Source organism: Silurus meridionalis, chromosome 10 (assembly GCF_014805685.1).
Source record: "Silurus meridionalis isolate SWU-2019-XX chromosome 10, ASM1480568v1, whole genome shotgun sequence".
Lineage (NCBI taxonomy): Eukaryota > Metazoa > Chordata > Actinopteri > Siluriformes > Siluridae > Silurus > Silurus meridionalis.
The window spans coordinates 22507601-22519602 of NC_060893.1; the positions used below are offsets into that span (position 1 = coordinate 22507601).

Sequence of the window (12002 nt, forward strand, 5' to 3'; positions counted from 1 at the left end):
AGATAGATGATAGATAGATAGACACATACATACATACATACATACATACATACATACATACATACATACATACATACATACATAGAAAAACAGACAGATAGATAGATAGATAGATAGATAGATAGATAGATAGATAGATAGATAGATAGATAAAGACAGAAACATAAAGACAGACAGACAGATAGATACATACTGTACATACATACATACATACATTCATAGAAAAACAGATAGATAGATAGATAGATAGATAGATAGATAGATAGATAGATAGATAGATAGATAGATAGATAGATGATAGATAGATAGACACATACATACATACAAAAGTTCATGCTCCAACATCCAAAGACATTCTGTACATATAAGTGTTGCAAGAAAAGTCAGGTGTCCTGATAATATATTTTATGTCGGATGTGGAGATTTGTTGACTCTTGCTTTTGAGGCTTTTTTAAACCAAACTTTGCTCGAGCTGATAAAGTAATGGCACCGCCTGTATGATAGTGTAGGGGATTCCCGTAAGAGGAAACGTCAATCAGAACGTGTTAAAAACAGTTTTATGGAGCATGTGATCGCATTCTTCTCATATATTACATAAATGTATGTGTTCTTTCAACCAAAGTGTACAGAGTTTGACTCATCAAAATGATCTTATAGAAAGAGACCTTTCTTCATCTTCTTCTTCCTCTTATTATTATTATTCCATAAAATCTACATAGAGGGTTAAGTGATCTTCATCCCGACTTAAAGAAAACCTAGAGTTTTTTCTAATTTTTTTCACTCCTTCTTTAATCTCACCATAGCCTTTAAGAAGAGCTTGGAAGACGCAATTCACTCCGACACTTCAGGACACTTCTGCCGCATCCTGGTTTCCCTGGCACAGGTTAGCCTTTAGCACATCCCACACATTTACATAAAGTTCAAGGATTTGAAATATTCTCGATGATTGATTGATTGATAAATTGATTGCGACATGTGTCTCCAGGGAGCCCGTGAAGAAGGTCCAGCTGACATGGGCAGAGTTTTGGAAGATTCCCAAGTGAGTTGGTCATCACAGATATCACAGACTTTCGTTAATGCTGGAGTGTCTGTTGTTGGGTAGATTCTGTCCGGAAAACACCACAGATATGTGTTTTGAAACTGGCGGAGTTAATTTTGGGTCCAACTGACATCACGATCCTAAGTTTAGCTAAAAAAGGGAAGCAAGCTGAAGTTAAGGCTTCCTGAAATGCAGCGCTTAATAGAACATGAACGTCACTGCGCATGAATTTTTCTCCTGGATCTTTCTGCATGATGCTAAAAGGCTTTAAATAGAGATTTCTTTATTTCTTACTAGCGTTGTGAGACCTTTTGAGAATATGGGCTTTTGCCAGACTGACCAAATTCCTTTCATGCTTCAGGCTTTGGCAGATGCGTGCAATGCCAACTCTGATGAGATGATTGATAAGTTCATGAGCATTCTCTGCACAAGGAGTTTCCCACACCTGAGAAAAGGTAGCATTTTTTTCTCTCCAGAAAATAGCCCACATTCAATCAGACTTTTAGGAAGTAAGAAGTCTCCTGTGCTTATTGTGTGCAACTCTGAAGTTGAGTAACTTTCCCTGAATGAATAACAATGTCACTTTTGAAATTACTCTGTAGATGGCCCGGAAAGGGAATCATTTCGTGGGACTTTGGGTGGTAATATTACAACACCATGGTAAATTCCTCCGTCTTTCCTCCCCCCATAGTGTTCCAGGAATTTGTCAAGTGCTCCAACAAGGACATTGAACAGATCATTAAGAAGGAGATGTCTGGAGATGTTAAAAATGTCATGTGTGCTATCGGTAAGAATTGTTTGAACTGTTATACTGAGTCAGCAGCATTTTTATTCTTCAGCTAAGGCAAGATTTCTAAAACATTGATGTTTTTCTTTGTTTCAGTGCAGAGCGTGAAGAACCAGCAGTCCTACATTGCAGACCGACTGTACAGAGCCATGAAGGTACCACCAGGGTCACTATAATAACATCATACCTTTGTCAAGGCCAAATGAAATATAATCTTAGTATAAATCAGGGAGTTCCAGTTCAGTTTACAGAAAGCTACATTAATTGCTTCCCAAAATACAAGTACAATTTCCTGAATGTGCCCAATATGTCCAATGTGTCCAATTGTCTACCACTTTAAATGAGGAGTTTGTCCAGCAGGGCTTTGCGAAAGAGACACTCTAGATATATTAGGATGTCTGTCATTGGGTGTTTTAAATAGACATAAACTGAGCTTGTTACACATAGTTAAATCCCTTCCCAATTTATCAACAGACAATTATGGACATAAGCAAAACCCCTTCCAATATTTAATGCCATAACAAACACAAAAAAAATCTTTTAAATCTGACACTTTCAATCCACTTTATTATGACTGAAATGCTCCAAGCCATTACATTATAACCCAAATATTGAAACGTTCCCAATCTATTAAATTATAACCAAAACCTTGCCAATTTATTCTATTTGATCCAAACAGGAAATGTTCCTAAACCAATAAATGTGTATTATAACCAAAATTAAATGCTCCCAAACCAATTATATTATAACTCAAACACTAAAACGATCCCAATTCATTAAATTACAACCCAAACACCAAAATACTTCCAATGTATTATATTATAACCCAAACACCAAAATGCTCCCAATTCATTACATTACAACCCAAACGTTACATATTATAGCCTGAACACCAAAACACTCCCAATCCATTACAGCAAGACAATGGTACCAATTCATTACATTATCACCAAACATCAATGCTCACAATTCAGCATATCATAACCCAAACACCAAAATGCTCCCAATTCATTACATTATCACCAAACATCAATATTTAGAATACACAATTATACAATATATTATAACCCGAAACACCAAAACTCTCCCAGTCCATTATATTGTTACAGAAACACCAAAATGCTCCCAATTTAGTATATTATAACCCAAACACCAACTTCTCCCAATTTATTATATTATAACCAAACACCAAAATGCTCCCAATTCAGTATATCATAACCCAAACACCAAAATGCTCACAATTCAGTATATCATAACCCAAACACCAAAATGCTTTCAATTCATTATATTATAACCCAAACACCAAAACGCTCCCAAATCATTACATTACAACCCAAACACCAAAATGCTTCCAATGTATTATATTATAACCCAAACACCAAAATGCTTAAAATTCATTACATTACAACCCAAACACCAAAATGCTTCCAATTTATTATATTATAACCAAACACCAAAATGCTCCCAATTTATTACATTACAACCCAAACACCAATATGCTTCCAATTTATTATATTATAACCTAAACACCAAAATGCTTCCAATTTAGTATATTATAACCCAAACACGAAAATGCTCTAAATTCATTACATTACAACCCAAACACCAAAATGCTTCCAATTTATTATATTATAACCCAAACACAAAAATGCTTCCAATTCAGTATATTATATCCCAAACACCAAAACGCTCCCAATTAATTTTCCTAGTGCATTTTTTAAGGTGTGCAAAAAGTTTACTCTTCCCGTTAGACTGCTATGCTAACACAAGTGATGCTTTATCGTATTTTATGCTCACTTTCAAAATGTTACATAAAATGGTAAAACATTCAAATTGCAAAGCATTGTTTGCAATAATCATTACTAGTGAGGAGAGTGTGTTAAGAAGATGGAGGGAGTATTTTGAGCAGCTGATAAATGAGGAAAAGCGTAAGACAGGTTGTCGAGAGAGGAGTTGTGGTATTGTATGAGGAAGTCAGTGGTTTCAGAGAAGTTTGTGAGGGTGGTGCAGGACATGTATGAGGACAGTGTGACAGCAGTGAAGTGTGCAGTAGGAACGACAGACTGGTTCAAGGTGGAGGTGGGACTGCATCAAGGATCGGTTCTGAGCCCGTTCCTGTTTGCAGTGGTGATGGACACGTTGATGGACTAGGTCAGACAGGAGTCTCCGTGGACTATGATGTTTTTGTGGATAATATTGTGGAGAGGATGGACAGGATTAAAAATGAGTTTATTAGAAGGACTGCACATTTAGGCTGTTGTGAAGACAAGATAAGGGAGATGTGATTGAGATGGTTTGGACATGTGCAGAGGAGGGACATGGGGTATATTGGTAGAAGAATGCTGAGGATAGTGCCGCCAAGAAGGAGGACAATAGGAAAGCCAAGGAGGAGGTTTAAGTATGTGGAGAGGGAAGACATGCAGGTAGCTGGTTTGAAAGAGGCGATATAAAGAACAGGTTGGTATGGAGAGCGATCATTGTTTGACCCAATAAGTTTGTGAATCCCTGCATTACATCATAAACAAAATCTTTCCCATGCATTCTGTTCTGTTGTAATCAAAACCCCCTCCTTACTCGTTACCAGATAGCCAATACCATTCACACACATTACATCATATAGAGACAAAGCATTGTGAGTACCTGAAGCTAGGTTTTTTCACCTCATTTAGGCCCTATTTGCTGTTATACAAAACTCCACTCTTCTGGGCAGATGTCCCACTAGATTTTGTGGGGATTTGTTTAGATTCATTGAGCCACAAGGGTGTTTGTAAAGTCAGGTACTGATGTAGGTGAGGTGAGGAGGCCTGGGGTGCAGTTAATGTTCACATTCATTTCTCAATAGGGTTGGCGCTCTATAGCAGGAGCTCTTCCACCCCAATCCATGTAAAACAGATATAGCTTTGTGCAGAGGGTTCGCATTGTCATACTGGAATTCCTAGTTCAAGTAAATGGGGAAAATGTCATGCTCCAGCATCCGAAGACATACAACAGTATACTTTTGTATCAGAAAGTGGAAATAATAATAACCCAATATACAATACAGTGCAGAACATTACATTAAAACAGAAACTTATGCCACGTCATCGGACCCTGATTGGATATTATAAGTTGATTTGTATATTACATCTAATACAGCATTCAGATTTCAATCTGCCTCAAAGTAATTATGACAGGAGATCTCTTGACAGTGGCGAATTGGCCACCCGATGCACGGCACTGCGATATTAATACACGCGCTCGCAGACGTTTTAGCTGGTACTGAATATTTTTACTCGCTCTTAGGGCTACACAGGATGTTCTATCTCTCGCCACTAAAGGTCACGCTATGTGTGTCTGTGTGTGTGCTTTTTGGTATTAACACAACATGTTGTAAACAAGCCTTCGACCACAACGTGTTCTTTTCGATTCAGATTAAAATCGACGTGTTTTTTTTCGGTGCAGGGCCTGGGCACTGACGACCGAGCCCTGATCCGGATCATGGTGTCGCGCTCCGAAATCGACCTCTTCAACATCCGGAAAGAGTTCAAGGACACCCACGATGCCTCACTGCACGAGTTCATCCAGGTAGAAACCATGGTTGTAAGTGTCCCTGTTCATTAGCATCGTCTCAGTGTACGTATGTATGTGTATGTGTATGAATGAAGGGGTTGTGTGCAAGACGTCCTGTTCTATACATGTGAACGTTGAACATCCTTTTTGGGGTTGAAGCGGGAGGAGGATGGGGGGTGGAGGGTGTGGAGAGCACAGCAGGTTTCTGTGGTGTGTGTGTTCAACTCAGCTGTTTAGGAATTTCCCCAGTGTGCTCAACTTCCTCAGCATGCACCAACGATTGGTGCAGCGCTACCGAGACAGGAAGTGCGCTCTAACAGGTCTATACCAGCTCCAGCGTCAAAACTCCCTTTGAAGATAAATAATAACTCATGGGTTTTTTTTTAAACAGACAGAGGTCAAAAAGGTCAAAATAGCATCCGGACGAAGAGAGCCACAACTAATTAGATTCTCAGATGAGTAGGCGAGTGGATATCAGTGAGATCTTTAAAAGAAAAAGAAACACGACACACACAGAGATACGTGGTCAGTTGGCAGAGGGGCTGGTTGTGCAGAATGTTTTGTAGTTAGCAGTAGGAAATTTAAATGACATGCAGAAGTAAAGTCTACTTCTAAAGTTAAAGTCTAGCACTAATATAATGCAAGGAAAAGAAATCACAGTTCAGTTTGGATCTATCTTTTATAATTAAGGAATGTCTGTCTTTTTGTTAGAAACCCATACACTTTATAGACCAAGGTTTGTGGACACCTGGTATAAGATGGTGCTTCTTTTTGAACATCCCATTCCACATTGAGTCCACATTCACTTTCGTAATGACCTTAATTCTTCTGGGAAGATGGTCCACTAGATTATGTGGAGATTTGTGGAGATTCTTTCAGCCGCAATGGTGTTTGAAATGTCAGGTAGTGACAAAAATTGAGCCATTCCAGAAATGTTCAATAGGGTCAGAGCTCTATAGCAGGAGATATTTTACCATATCCAACCCATGTAATGCATAGCTATATGGAGCTGGCTTTGTGCACAGGGGCATTATAATGCTGGAACAGGTTTGGGTCTCCTAGTTCAAATAAAGTGAAAATCCAAAGGTGTCCTATACAGTTGTGTGCCTCCAACTTTGTGGGAACAGTTTAAGGAAGAATCACATATGGCTGGAAAAGTCAGGTGTCCCAAAACGTTCAGCCACAAATATAGTCTGCATTGTACATTGTACATCTCCACTTAGAATACAGAGAACATAATTATATATGTTTTTCTAACATCAAACAACTCTCAATTAGTGATACTATAGGTTTTACAATTGTCTGGTTGACTGGAAATGAACCTTCCTTAACCTTCATAGACTTCACACATTTTCTTTTGTTTCCTTTCAGGAACTAAAGCTGCGTCAACAATACTTTGGAAATGCTACCGCATTGTCCATGCTCTGAATCACGTGTATAATCTGTCCAATGGAAAACGCGGCGTCACTGGCGGGGTGACGTCACGACCAGGAAGCTATAAAATGCGCATGAAGTAAAGCCAGCACCAGCTTCTGTTTGTTCATAAAGCGCTCTATGTGTATGTATATATTATGTGTCAAAATAGGAAAGCAACCAAAAAGACCAAGCACACTTTTCGGCTGTGTGTTCCTCCCTGCCCCTGCTATATTATGGTTCCGAGGGTGCACACAGCCTGTGTGTGGCTTGTCTGAGAGCGGAGCATGTTAAGTCAGTTCTCGAGGGAGCCGACTGTGCTCATTGCGCTCGCATGTCTCTGCGTACGTTCCGCTCCCGGTGGGCACTCTCAGAGTGGTGCCTACATTCTTACGGCTGCCTGGAGGATCAGAGAAGGACAGTCACTCACTGTCAAGCAGTTCCAGAGACTGCTGATGCTAATGGAAGCAGCGTCCAATGTGGTTCAACTTGGCCTCCTGCACATGAGACCCCTTCAGTGGTGGTTCAGGACGTAAGGATTCTTTCGGAGGGGCAATCTCAAGGCCCCGTGTTGGGATTTCCCGGTCGTCACTTATTGCTTATGACAGACACGTCCCTCATGGGGTAGGGAGCGGTCATGAGTGGTTGCTCCACACAAGGTCATTAACACCTTGGTGGTCTCTTACATCAACCACCAGGGGGGTCTGCTCAATGGATAAACGAAGCAGCAGACTCCCTTTCAAGACAAGGGCCGAATGTAGCTCCACCCTCAAGTGGTGGAGCAGATCTGGGAGAGATTTGGCAGGGCACAGGTAGACCTGTTTGTGACTCAAGACCCTGGGGATGGATGTCTTGGCTCAGGCGTGGCCGAGGCTACACCTGTATGCTTTTTCCCCTGTTGTGCTGCTTCTGGGAGAGAGTTCGCCAGGATGGAGTCTGTCTCCTACTGGTGGCACCGCGATGGCCGGCAGACCATGGTTTGTGGACCTGGTAGCCTTTCTCGAACACTCTCCCCGGGAGATTTTTCTTAGAAAGAATCTTCTATCTCAGGCAGGGGGTGCAATAATTCACCCCTGCCCAGAGTTGTGGAGGGTAGCTGTGGCCACTGAGCAGGCACAGCTCAGAAAGTCTGGTCGCTCCACTGCGGTGGTAGAGACCATTCTCCAATCCAGAGCTCCCTCCACGAGGAGGTCGTATGCAGCTAGATGGTACCAGTTCAGTTTATGTTGCAATCAGCACCAATTGGATCCAGTTAACTGCCTGGTTGGTTCAGTGCTGTAATTCTTTCAGGAACAGTTCATCAGAGGGTTGGCTCTATCCACCCTCAAAGTTTACACATCCCCAATTTTGCCGTAACGTGCCCACTTGGCGGGGCAATCATTGGGCAGAGACCCGCTCTTGATACGTTTTCTCTGCAGCACTCGGAGGCTGAGGCCCCTGGAGCAACCTACAGTGCCTGTGTGCGACTTGACCATCGTGATGGAGGCTTTATCTGAGCACCCCTTCTTAACTGGAGGATCCTCACAGTTAAGACTTTGTTTCTCCTGGTCATTTTCTCTCTTAATATAGTAGGAGATCTTTAGTCCCTTTCTGTGGCCCCCTCTTTTCTGGAGTTCACTCCAGGCATGGCCAGTGCCTTTCTATACAGTAGAATAGGTTACATTTATAAGGTGCCCTCAGTCGTCCCACGACCTGTCAGGATCCAGGCATTCTATCCTCCTCCTCCAGGAAAAGCTGAACCGGCTGTGCCCAGTGCGAGAGACCGGACATTTACATCCACAGGACGAGTCCGTGGAGGAAGTCGGAACAACTGTTTATCTGCTACGGGTCTCTTATTAGGAGAGGCCTCCCTGCGAACAAGCAGATGCTTAGCAGGTGGATTATCGAAAGCTATTGCATCCTCCTACGAGTCCTCAGGTCACCCCGCTCCCTTCATGGTCAGAGCTCATTCGACCCGAAGTGGGGCCGCCTCTAAGTCTTCCAAGGTTTCAGGCCTTCGTCAGGTTTTATAACCTTGACATCAGTGCCACTCATTGCTCCTCTATCCTTCAACCTAGCTGTGCCCTCACACACTAAGCAGGGACTGGTCAGTCTGGCAGCATTGGACTCTCGTTCCCAAAGCCTTGTTGATGCAGCTCAAGTTCTTGAAAGGTAACGTCTCCAGGTTATGTATGTAACCCTGGTTTCGTGAGGAAACGAGACGCTACGTCTCTGTGCCACACTGCCGACACCTGCAGCGCTTACTTCTTCTTACAGAAGCTAGCAGAGGCTTCAGTCCATGCGTGTTTTATAGCTTCCTGGTCAGGACGTCACCCCACCGGTGATGCCGTGCTTTTAATTAGACGGATTACACGTGATTCAGAGCGTGGACAACGTGGAAGCGTTCTCAAAATGTTGTTGACGTAGCGTCTCGTTCCCTCAGGGAAACAGGGTTCAATGCATAACCTGGAGACGTTTTTTTTTTTATTTGTTCCTTAAAAATCCACATGTACACAATATTTCCTTTTAGTCTAAAGATTTATTTGGTGATTTATTTCTTTACATTTAGTTTAGCTAAAAAAATTTGTACATGAATATTTATCATGTCAAGTCAAGTCAAGTTTATTTCTATAGCGCTTTTCACAAAAGACATTGTCTCAAAGCAGAAGTCAACAGTTAAGGTGAATGGTGTGCATTTATCCCTGATGAGCAGCCGTGATGACTGTGGCAAGGAAAAACTCCCTTAGATGAGGAAGAAACCTTGAGAGGAACCAGACTCAAAAGGGGAACCCATCCTCATTTGGGTGACATCAAGAGTGTGAATATAAATCTTTAAACAATACAGAACACTGGAGAGTGAGAACTAACATGAGCACTGGAATGTAAGATTATAAGTAATATTCTTTCTACAGTCTTATACAGTCATTATGGTTATAAAACAAGGAGCTACTGAGCAACTTATAAAATATCTCAACATTTCCGATCATCACAGATCCAACACCAGCTTCTCCATGCCAAAGCCTTGAAACACTACAGGAGGTCCAATGTCAAAACTCCACACATGAAGTGGGATCCAGCTGGCACTGGTATGTCTCTGGGTGGTACGGAAAGTTTTTTGAGTTCCGCATCTATTTCTTTAAAGGTCCATAATCTTCATGAGGTGGGACGTGACTGGAGCTGGCCAAACCTCAGGATGCCCCCAGGGATGGGGAGAGAAAGAGAAGCAGTGGAGAGAAATTAGCATAGCTGCTGTTCATGATATTAACAGCACAAGTTGATAATGTGCATGTGATTAAATGTACTGGAGCACAAGGGTATGATATGTGACGTATGTTATGTGTAGGCTTTGCTAAAAAGATAAGTTTTTAATTTGCACTTAAACTGGGAGAGTGTGTCTGAACCCCCGAACACTGTCAGGAAGACTATTCCAGAGTTTAGGAGCTAAATGTGGGAATGATCTACCGCCTTTAGTGAACTTTGCTAATCTAGGAACTACTAGAAGTCCAGAGGAGCGTGACGGGTTGTAGTGTGTTAAAAGACTGGAAAGATACATGGGAGCTAAACCATTTAGTGTTTTATAAGTAAGAAGCAGTAGTTTGTAGTCGATTCAAAACTTAACAGGTAGCCAGTGTAGGGACGATACGATTGGGGTTATATGATCATATTTCCTCGACCTTGTGAGAACTCTGGCTGCCGCATTCTGAACTAACTTGAGCCTGTTTATTTAAGATGCAGGACATCCACCTAGTAATGCATTACAAAAGTCTATTCTGGAGGTCATGAACACATGGACGAGCTTCTCTGCATCGGATATAGATGTATAACATCTAGATATAGATATATAACATGTTTCTTAGCTTAGAAATATTTCTAAGGTCAAAGAAGCTTACTTCAAATGAAATAAAATCTATGTTAAGAATTTTGGAAAACTAATTTTCTCCAGGGTGAGCTGAAAATGTTGTGGTACATTTCTTACTGAACATTCTGCAAAAGTATTGGGACACCTTATTTTCTCAAACTGTTACCCCAAATATTGAGGCAAACAAAGATGGAGTCAAACAATCATGTAATTTGAACTAGGAGACCGAAACCTGTTCCAACATGACACAAAGTTCACAAAGCCAGCTTCAAGAAGATCTGCTTTACATGGGTTGGATCTAGAAGATCTCCTGCTATAGAGCTAAAACCCTATAGAACACCTTTGGAATGAATGTGAACACTGACTGCACCCCAGGCCTCCTCACCTCACCCACATCAGTACCTGACTTCACTAACACCTTTGAGGCTGAATGAATCTCCACAAAACCTTGTAGAACATCTTCCCAGAAGAGTGGAGTTATTATAAAAGCAAATGGGGACTAATACTAATACATATGGTAAGGTGTATACAAAGTTTTGTCCATACAGTATGCATATGCATAAGAATTATGAACATGATATTAATAATAATAATTTTGTGTTTTTTAGGGAGACACGTCAGGAGATTACCGTAAAACCCTGCTAATCCTGTGTGGTGGTGAGGATTAGGAGTCTGAGCCGTGTGTCTGACTGGCAGACGCTATGCCGTGATCCCGTCCTCCGTCGCCGTCCTCTATCGCCATCCCCGCTGTGCTGCAATTGCCGTTGCTACAGTTATGCCAAAATCGATGATTTTTGAAACTTCCTCGACTCCACCTCACTGTGGTCACTGTGTATCGTCAATCTTTTTTTTTTTTTTTTACCTTTTTCCCTTTGTATGATGATGGAGTTGAATTGTGATTACTTCATCCATAAGTGCTTTGGAGTAATGGTCGTTTCCAAGGTTTCAGTAACCTGAACAAAGAAATAAACACCATTGATCCTACTGTGTTTCAGGTTTAATTATTTTGTTTGATGAATATTAAATATTGGGATGGATGGACGGACGGACGGACGGACGGACGGACGGATGGACAGACAGACAGACAGACAGACAGACAGACAGACAGATAGATAGATAGATAGATTCATGTATATCCAATCTTATTTGCATAGCACTTTTTAAAAATGTGACATTGTCCCAAAGCGGCTTTACAGAAATAAACTGATTAAAAATATACATTATTAAGTTTATCCCTAATGAGTGAGTCAGACATGATAGTGCTGAAGAAAAAAACTCCCTCAGACAGTATAAGGAAGAAACCTTGAGAGGAACCAGACTCAAAAGGGAATCCACCCTGATTTCGGAGACATTCAGATATTTATTCATTATAGTTC

The 12002-nt window shown here is 41.3% G+C and overlaps 1 protein-coding gene across 4 annotated transcripts in view; it reads left to right on the forward strand.

Annotated features, from left to right (window-relative positions):
• The window catches only part of anxa6 (annexin A6), a 36254-nt gene extending 24644 nt beyond the window's left edge, over nucleotides 1-11610 (forward strand). For 2 of the 4 annotated variants that reach the window (XM_046859486.1, XM_046859487.1), the window contains 7 exons: nucleotides 804-883; nucleotides 986-1039; nucleotides 1401-1494; nucleotides 1731-1826; nucleotides 1923-1981; nucleotides 5268-5405; nucleotides 11235-11610. In XM_046859486.1, the coding sequence (XP_046715442.1) occupies nucleotides 804-883; nucleotides 986-1039; nucleotides 1401-1494; nucleotides 1731-1826; nucleotides 1923-1981; nucleotides 5268-5405; nucleotides 11235-11294 (581 nt within the window). In that variant the 3' untranslated portion in view covers nucleotides 11295-11610. The remainder of the gene's footprint in view (nucleotides 1-803; nucleotides 884-985; nucleotides 1040-1400; nucleotides 1495-1730; nucleotides 1827-1922; nucleotides 1982-5267; nucleotides 5406-11234) is intronic. The other 2 variants (XM_046859488.1, XM_046859489.1) reach the window with 1 other exon arrangement.
• Nucleotides 11611-12002: the final 392 nt, after the last annotated feature.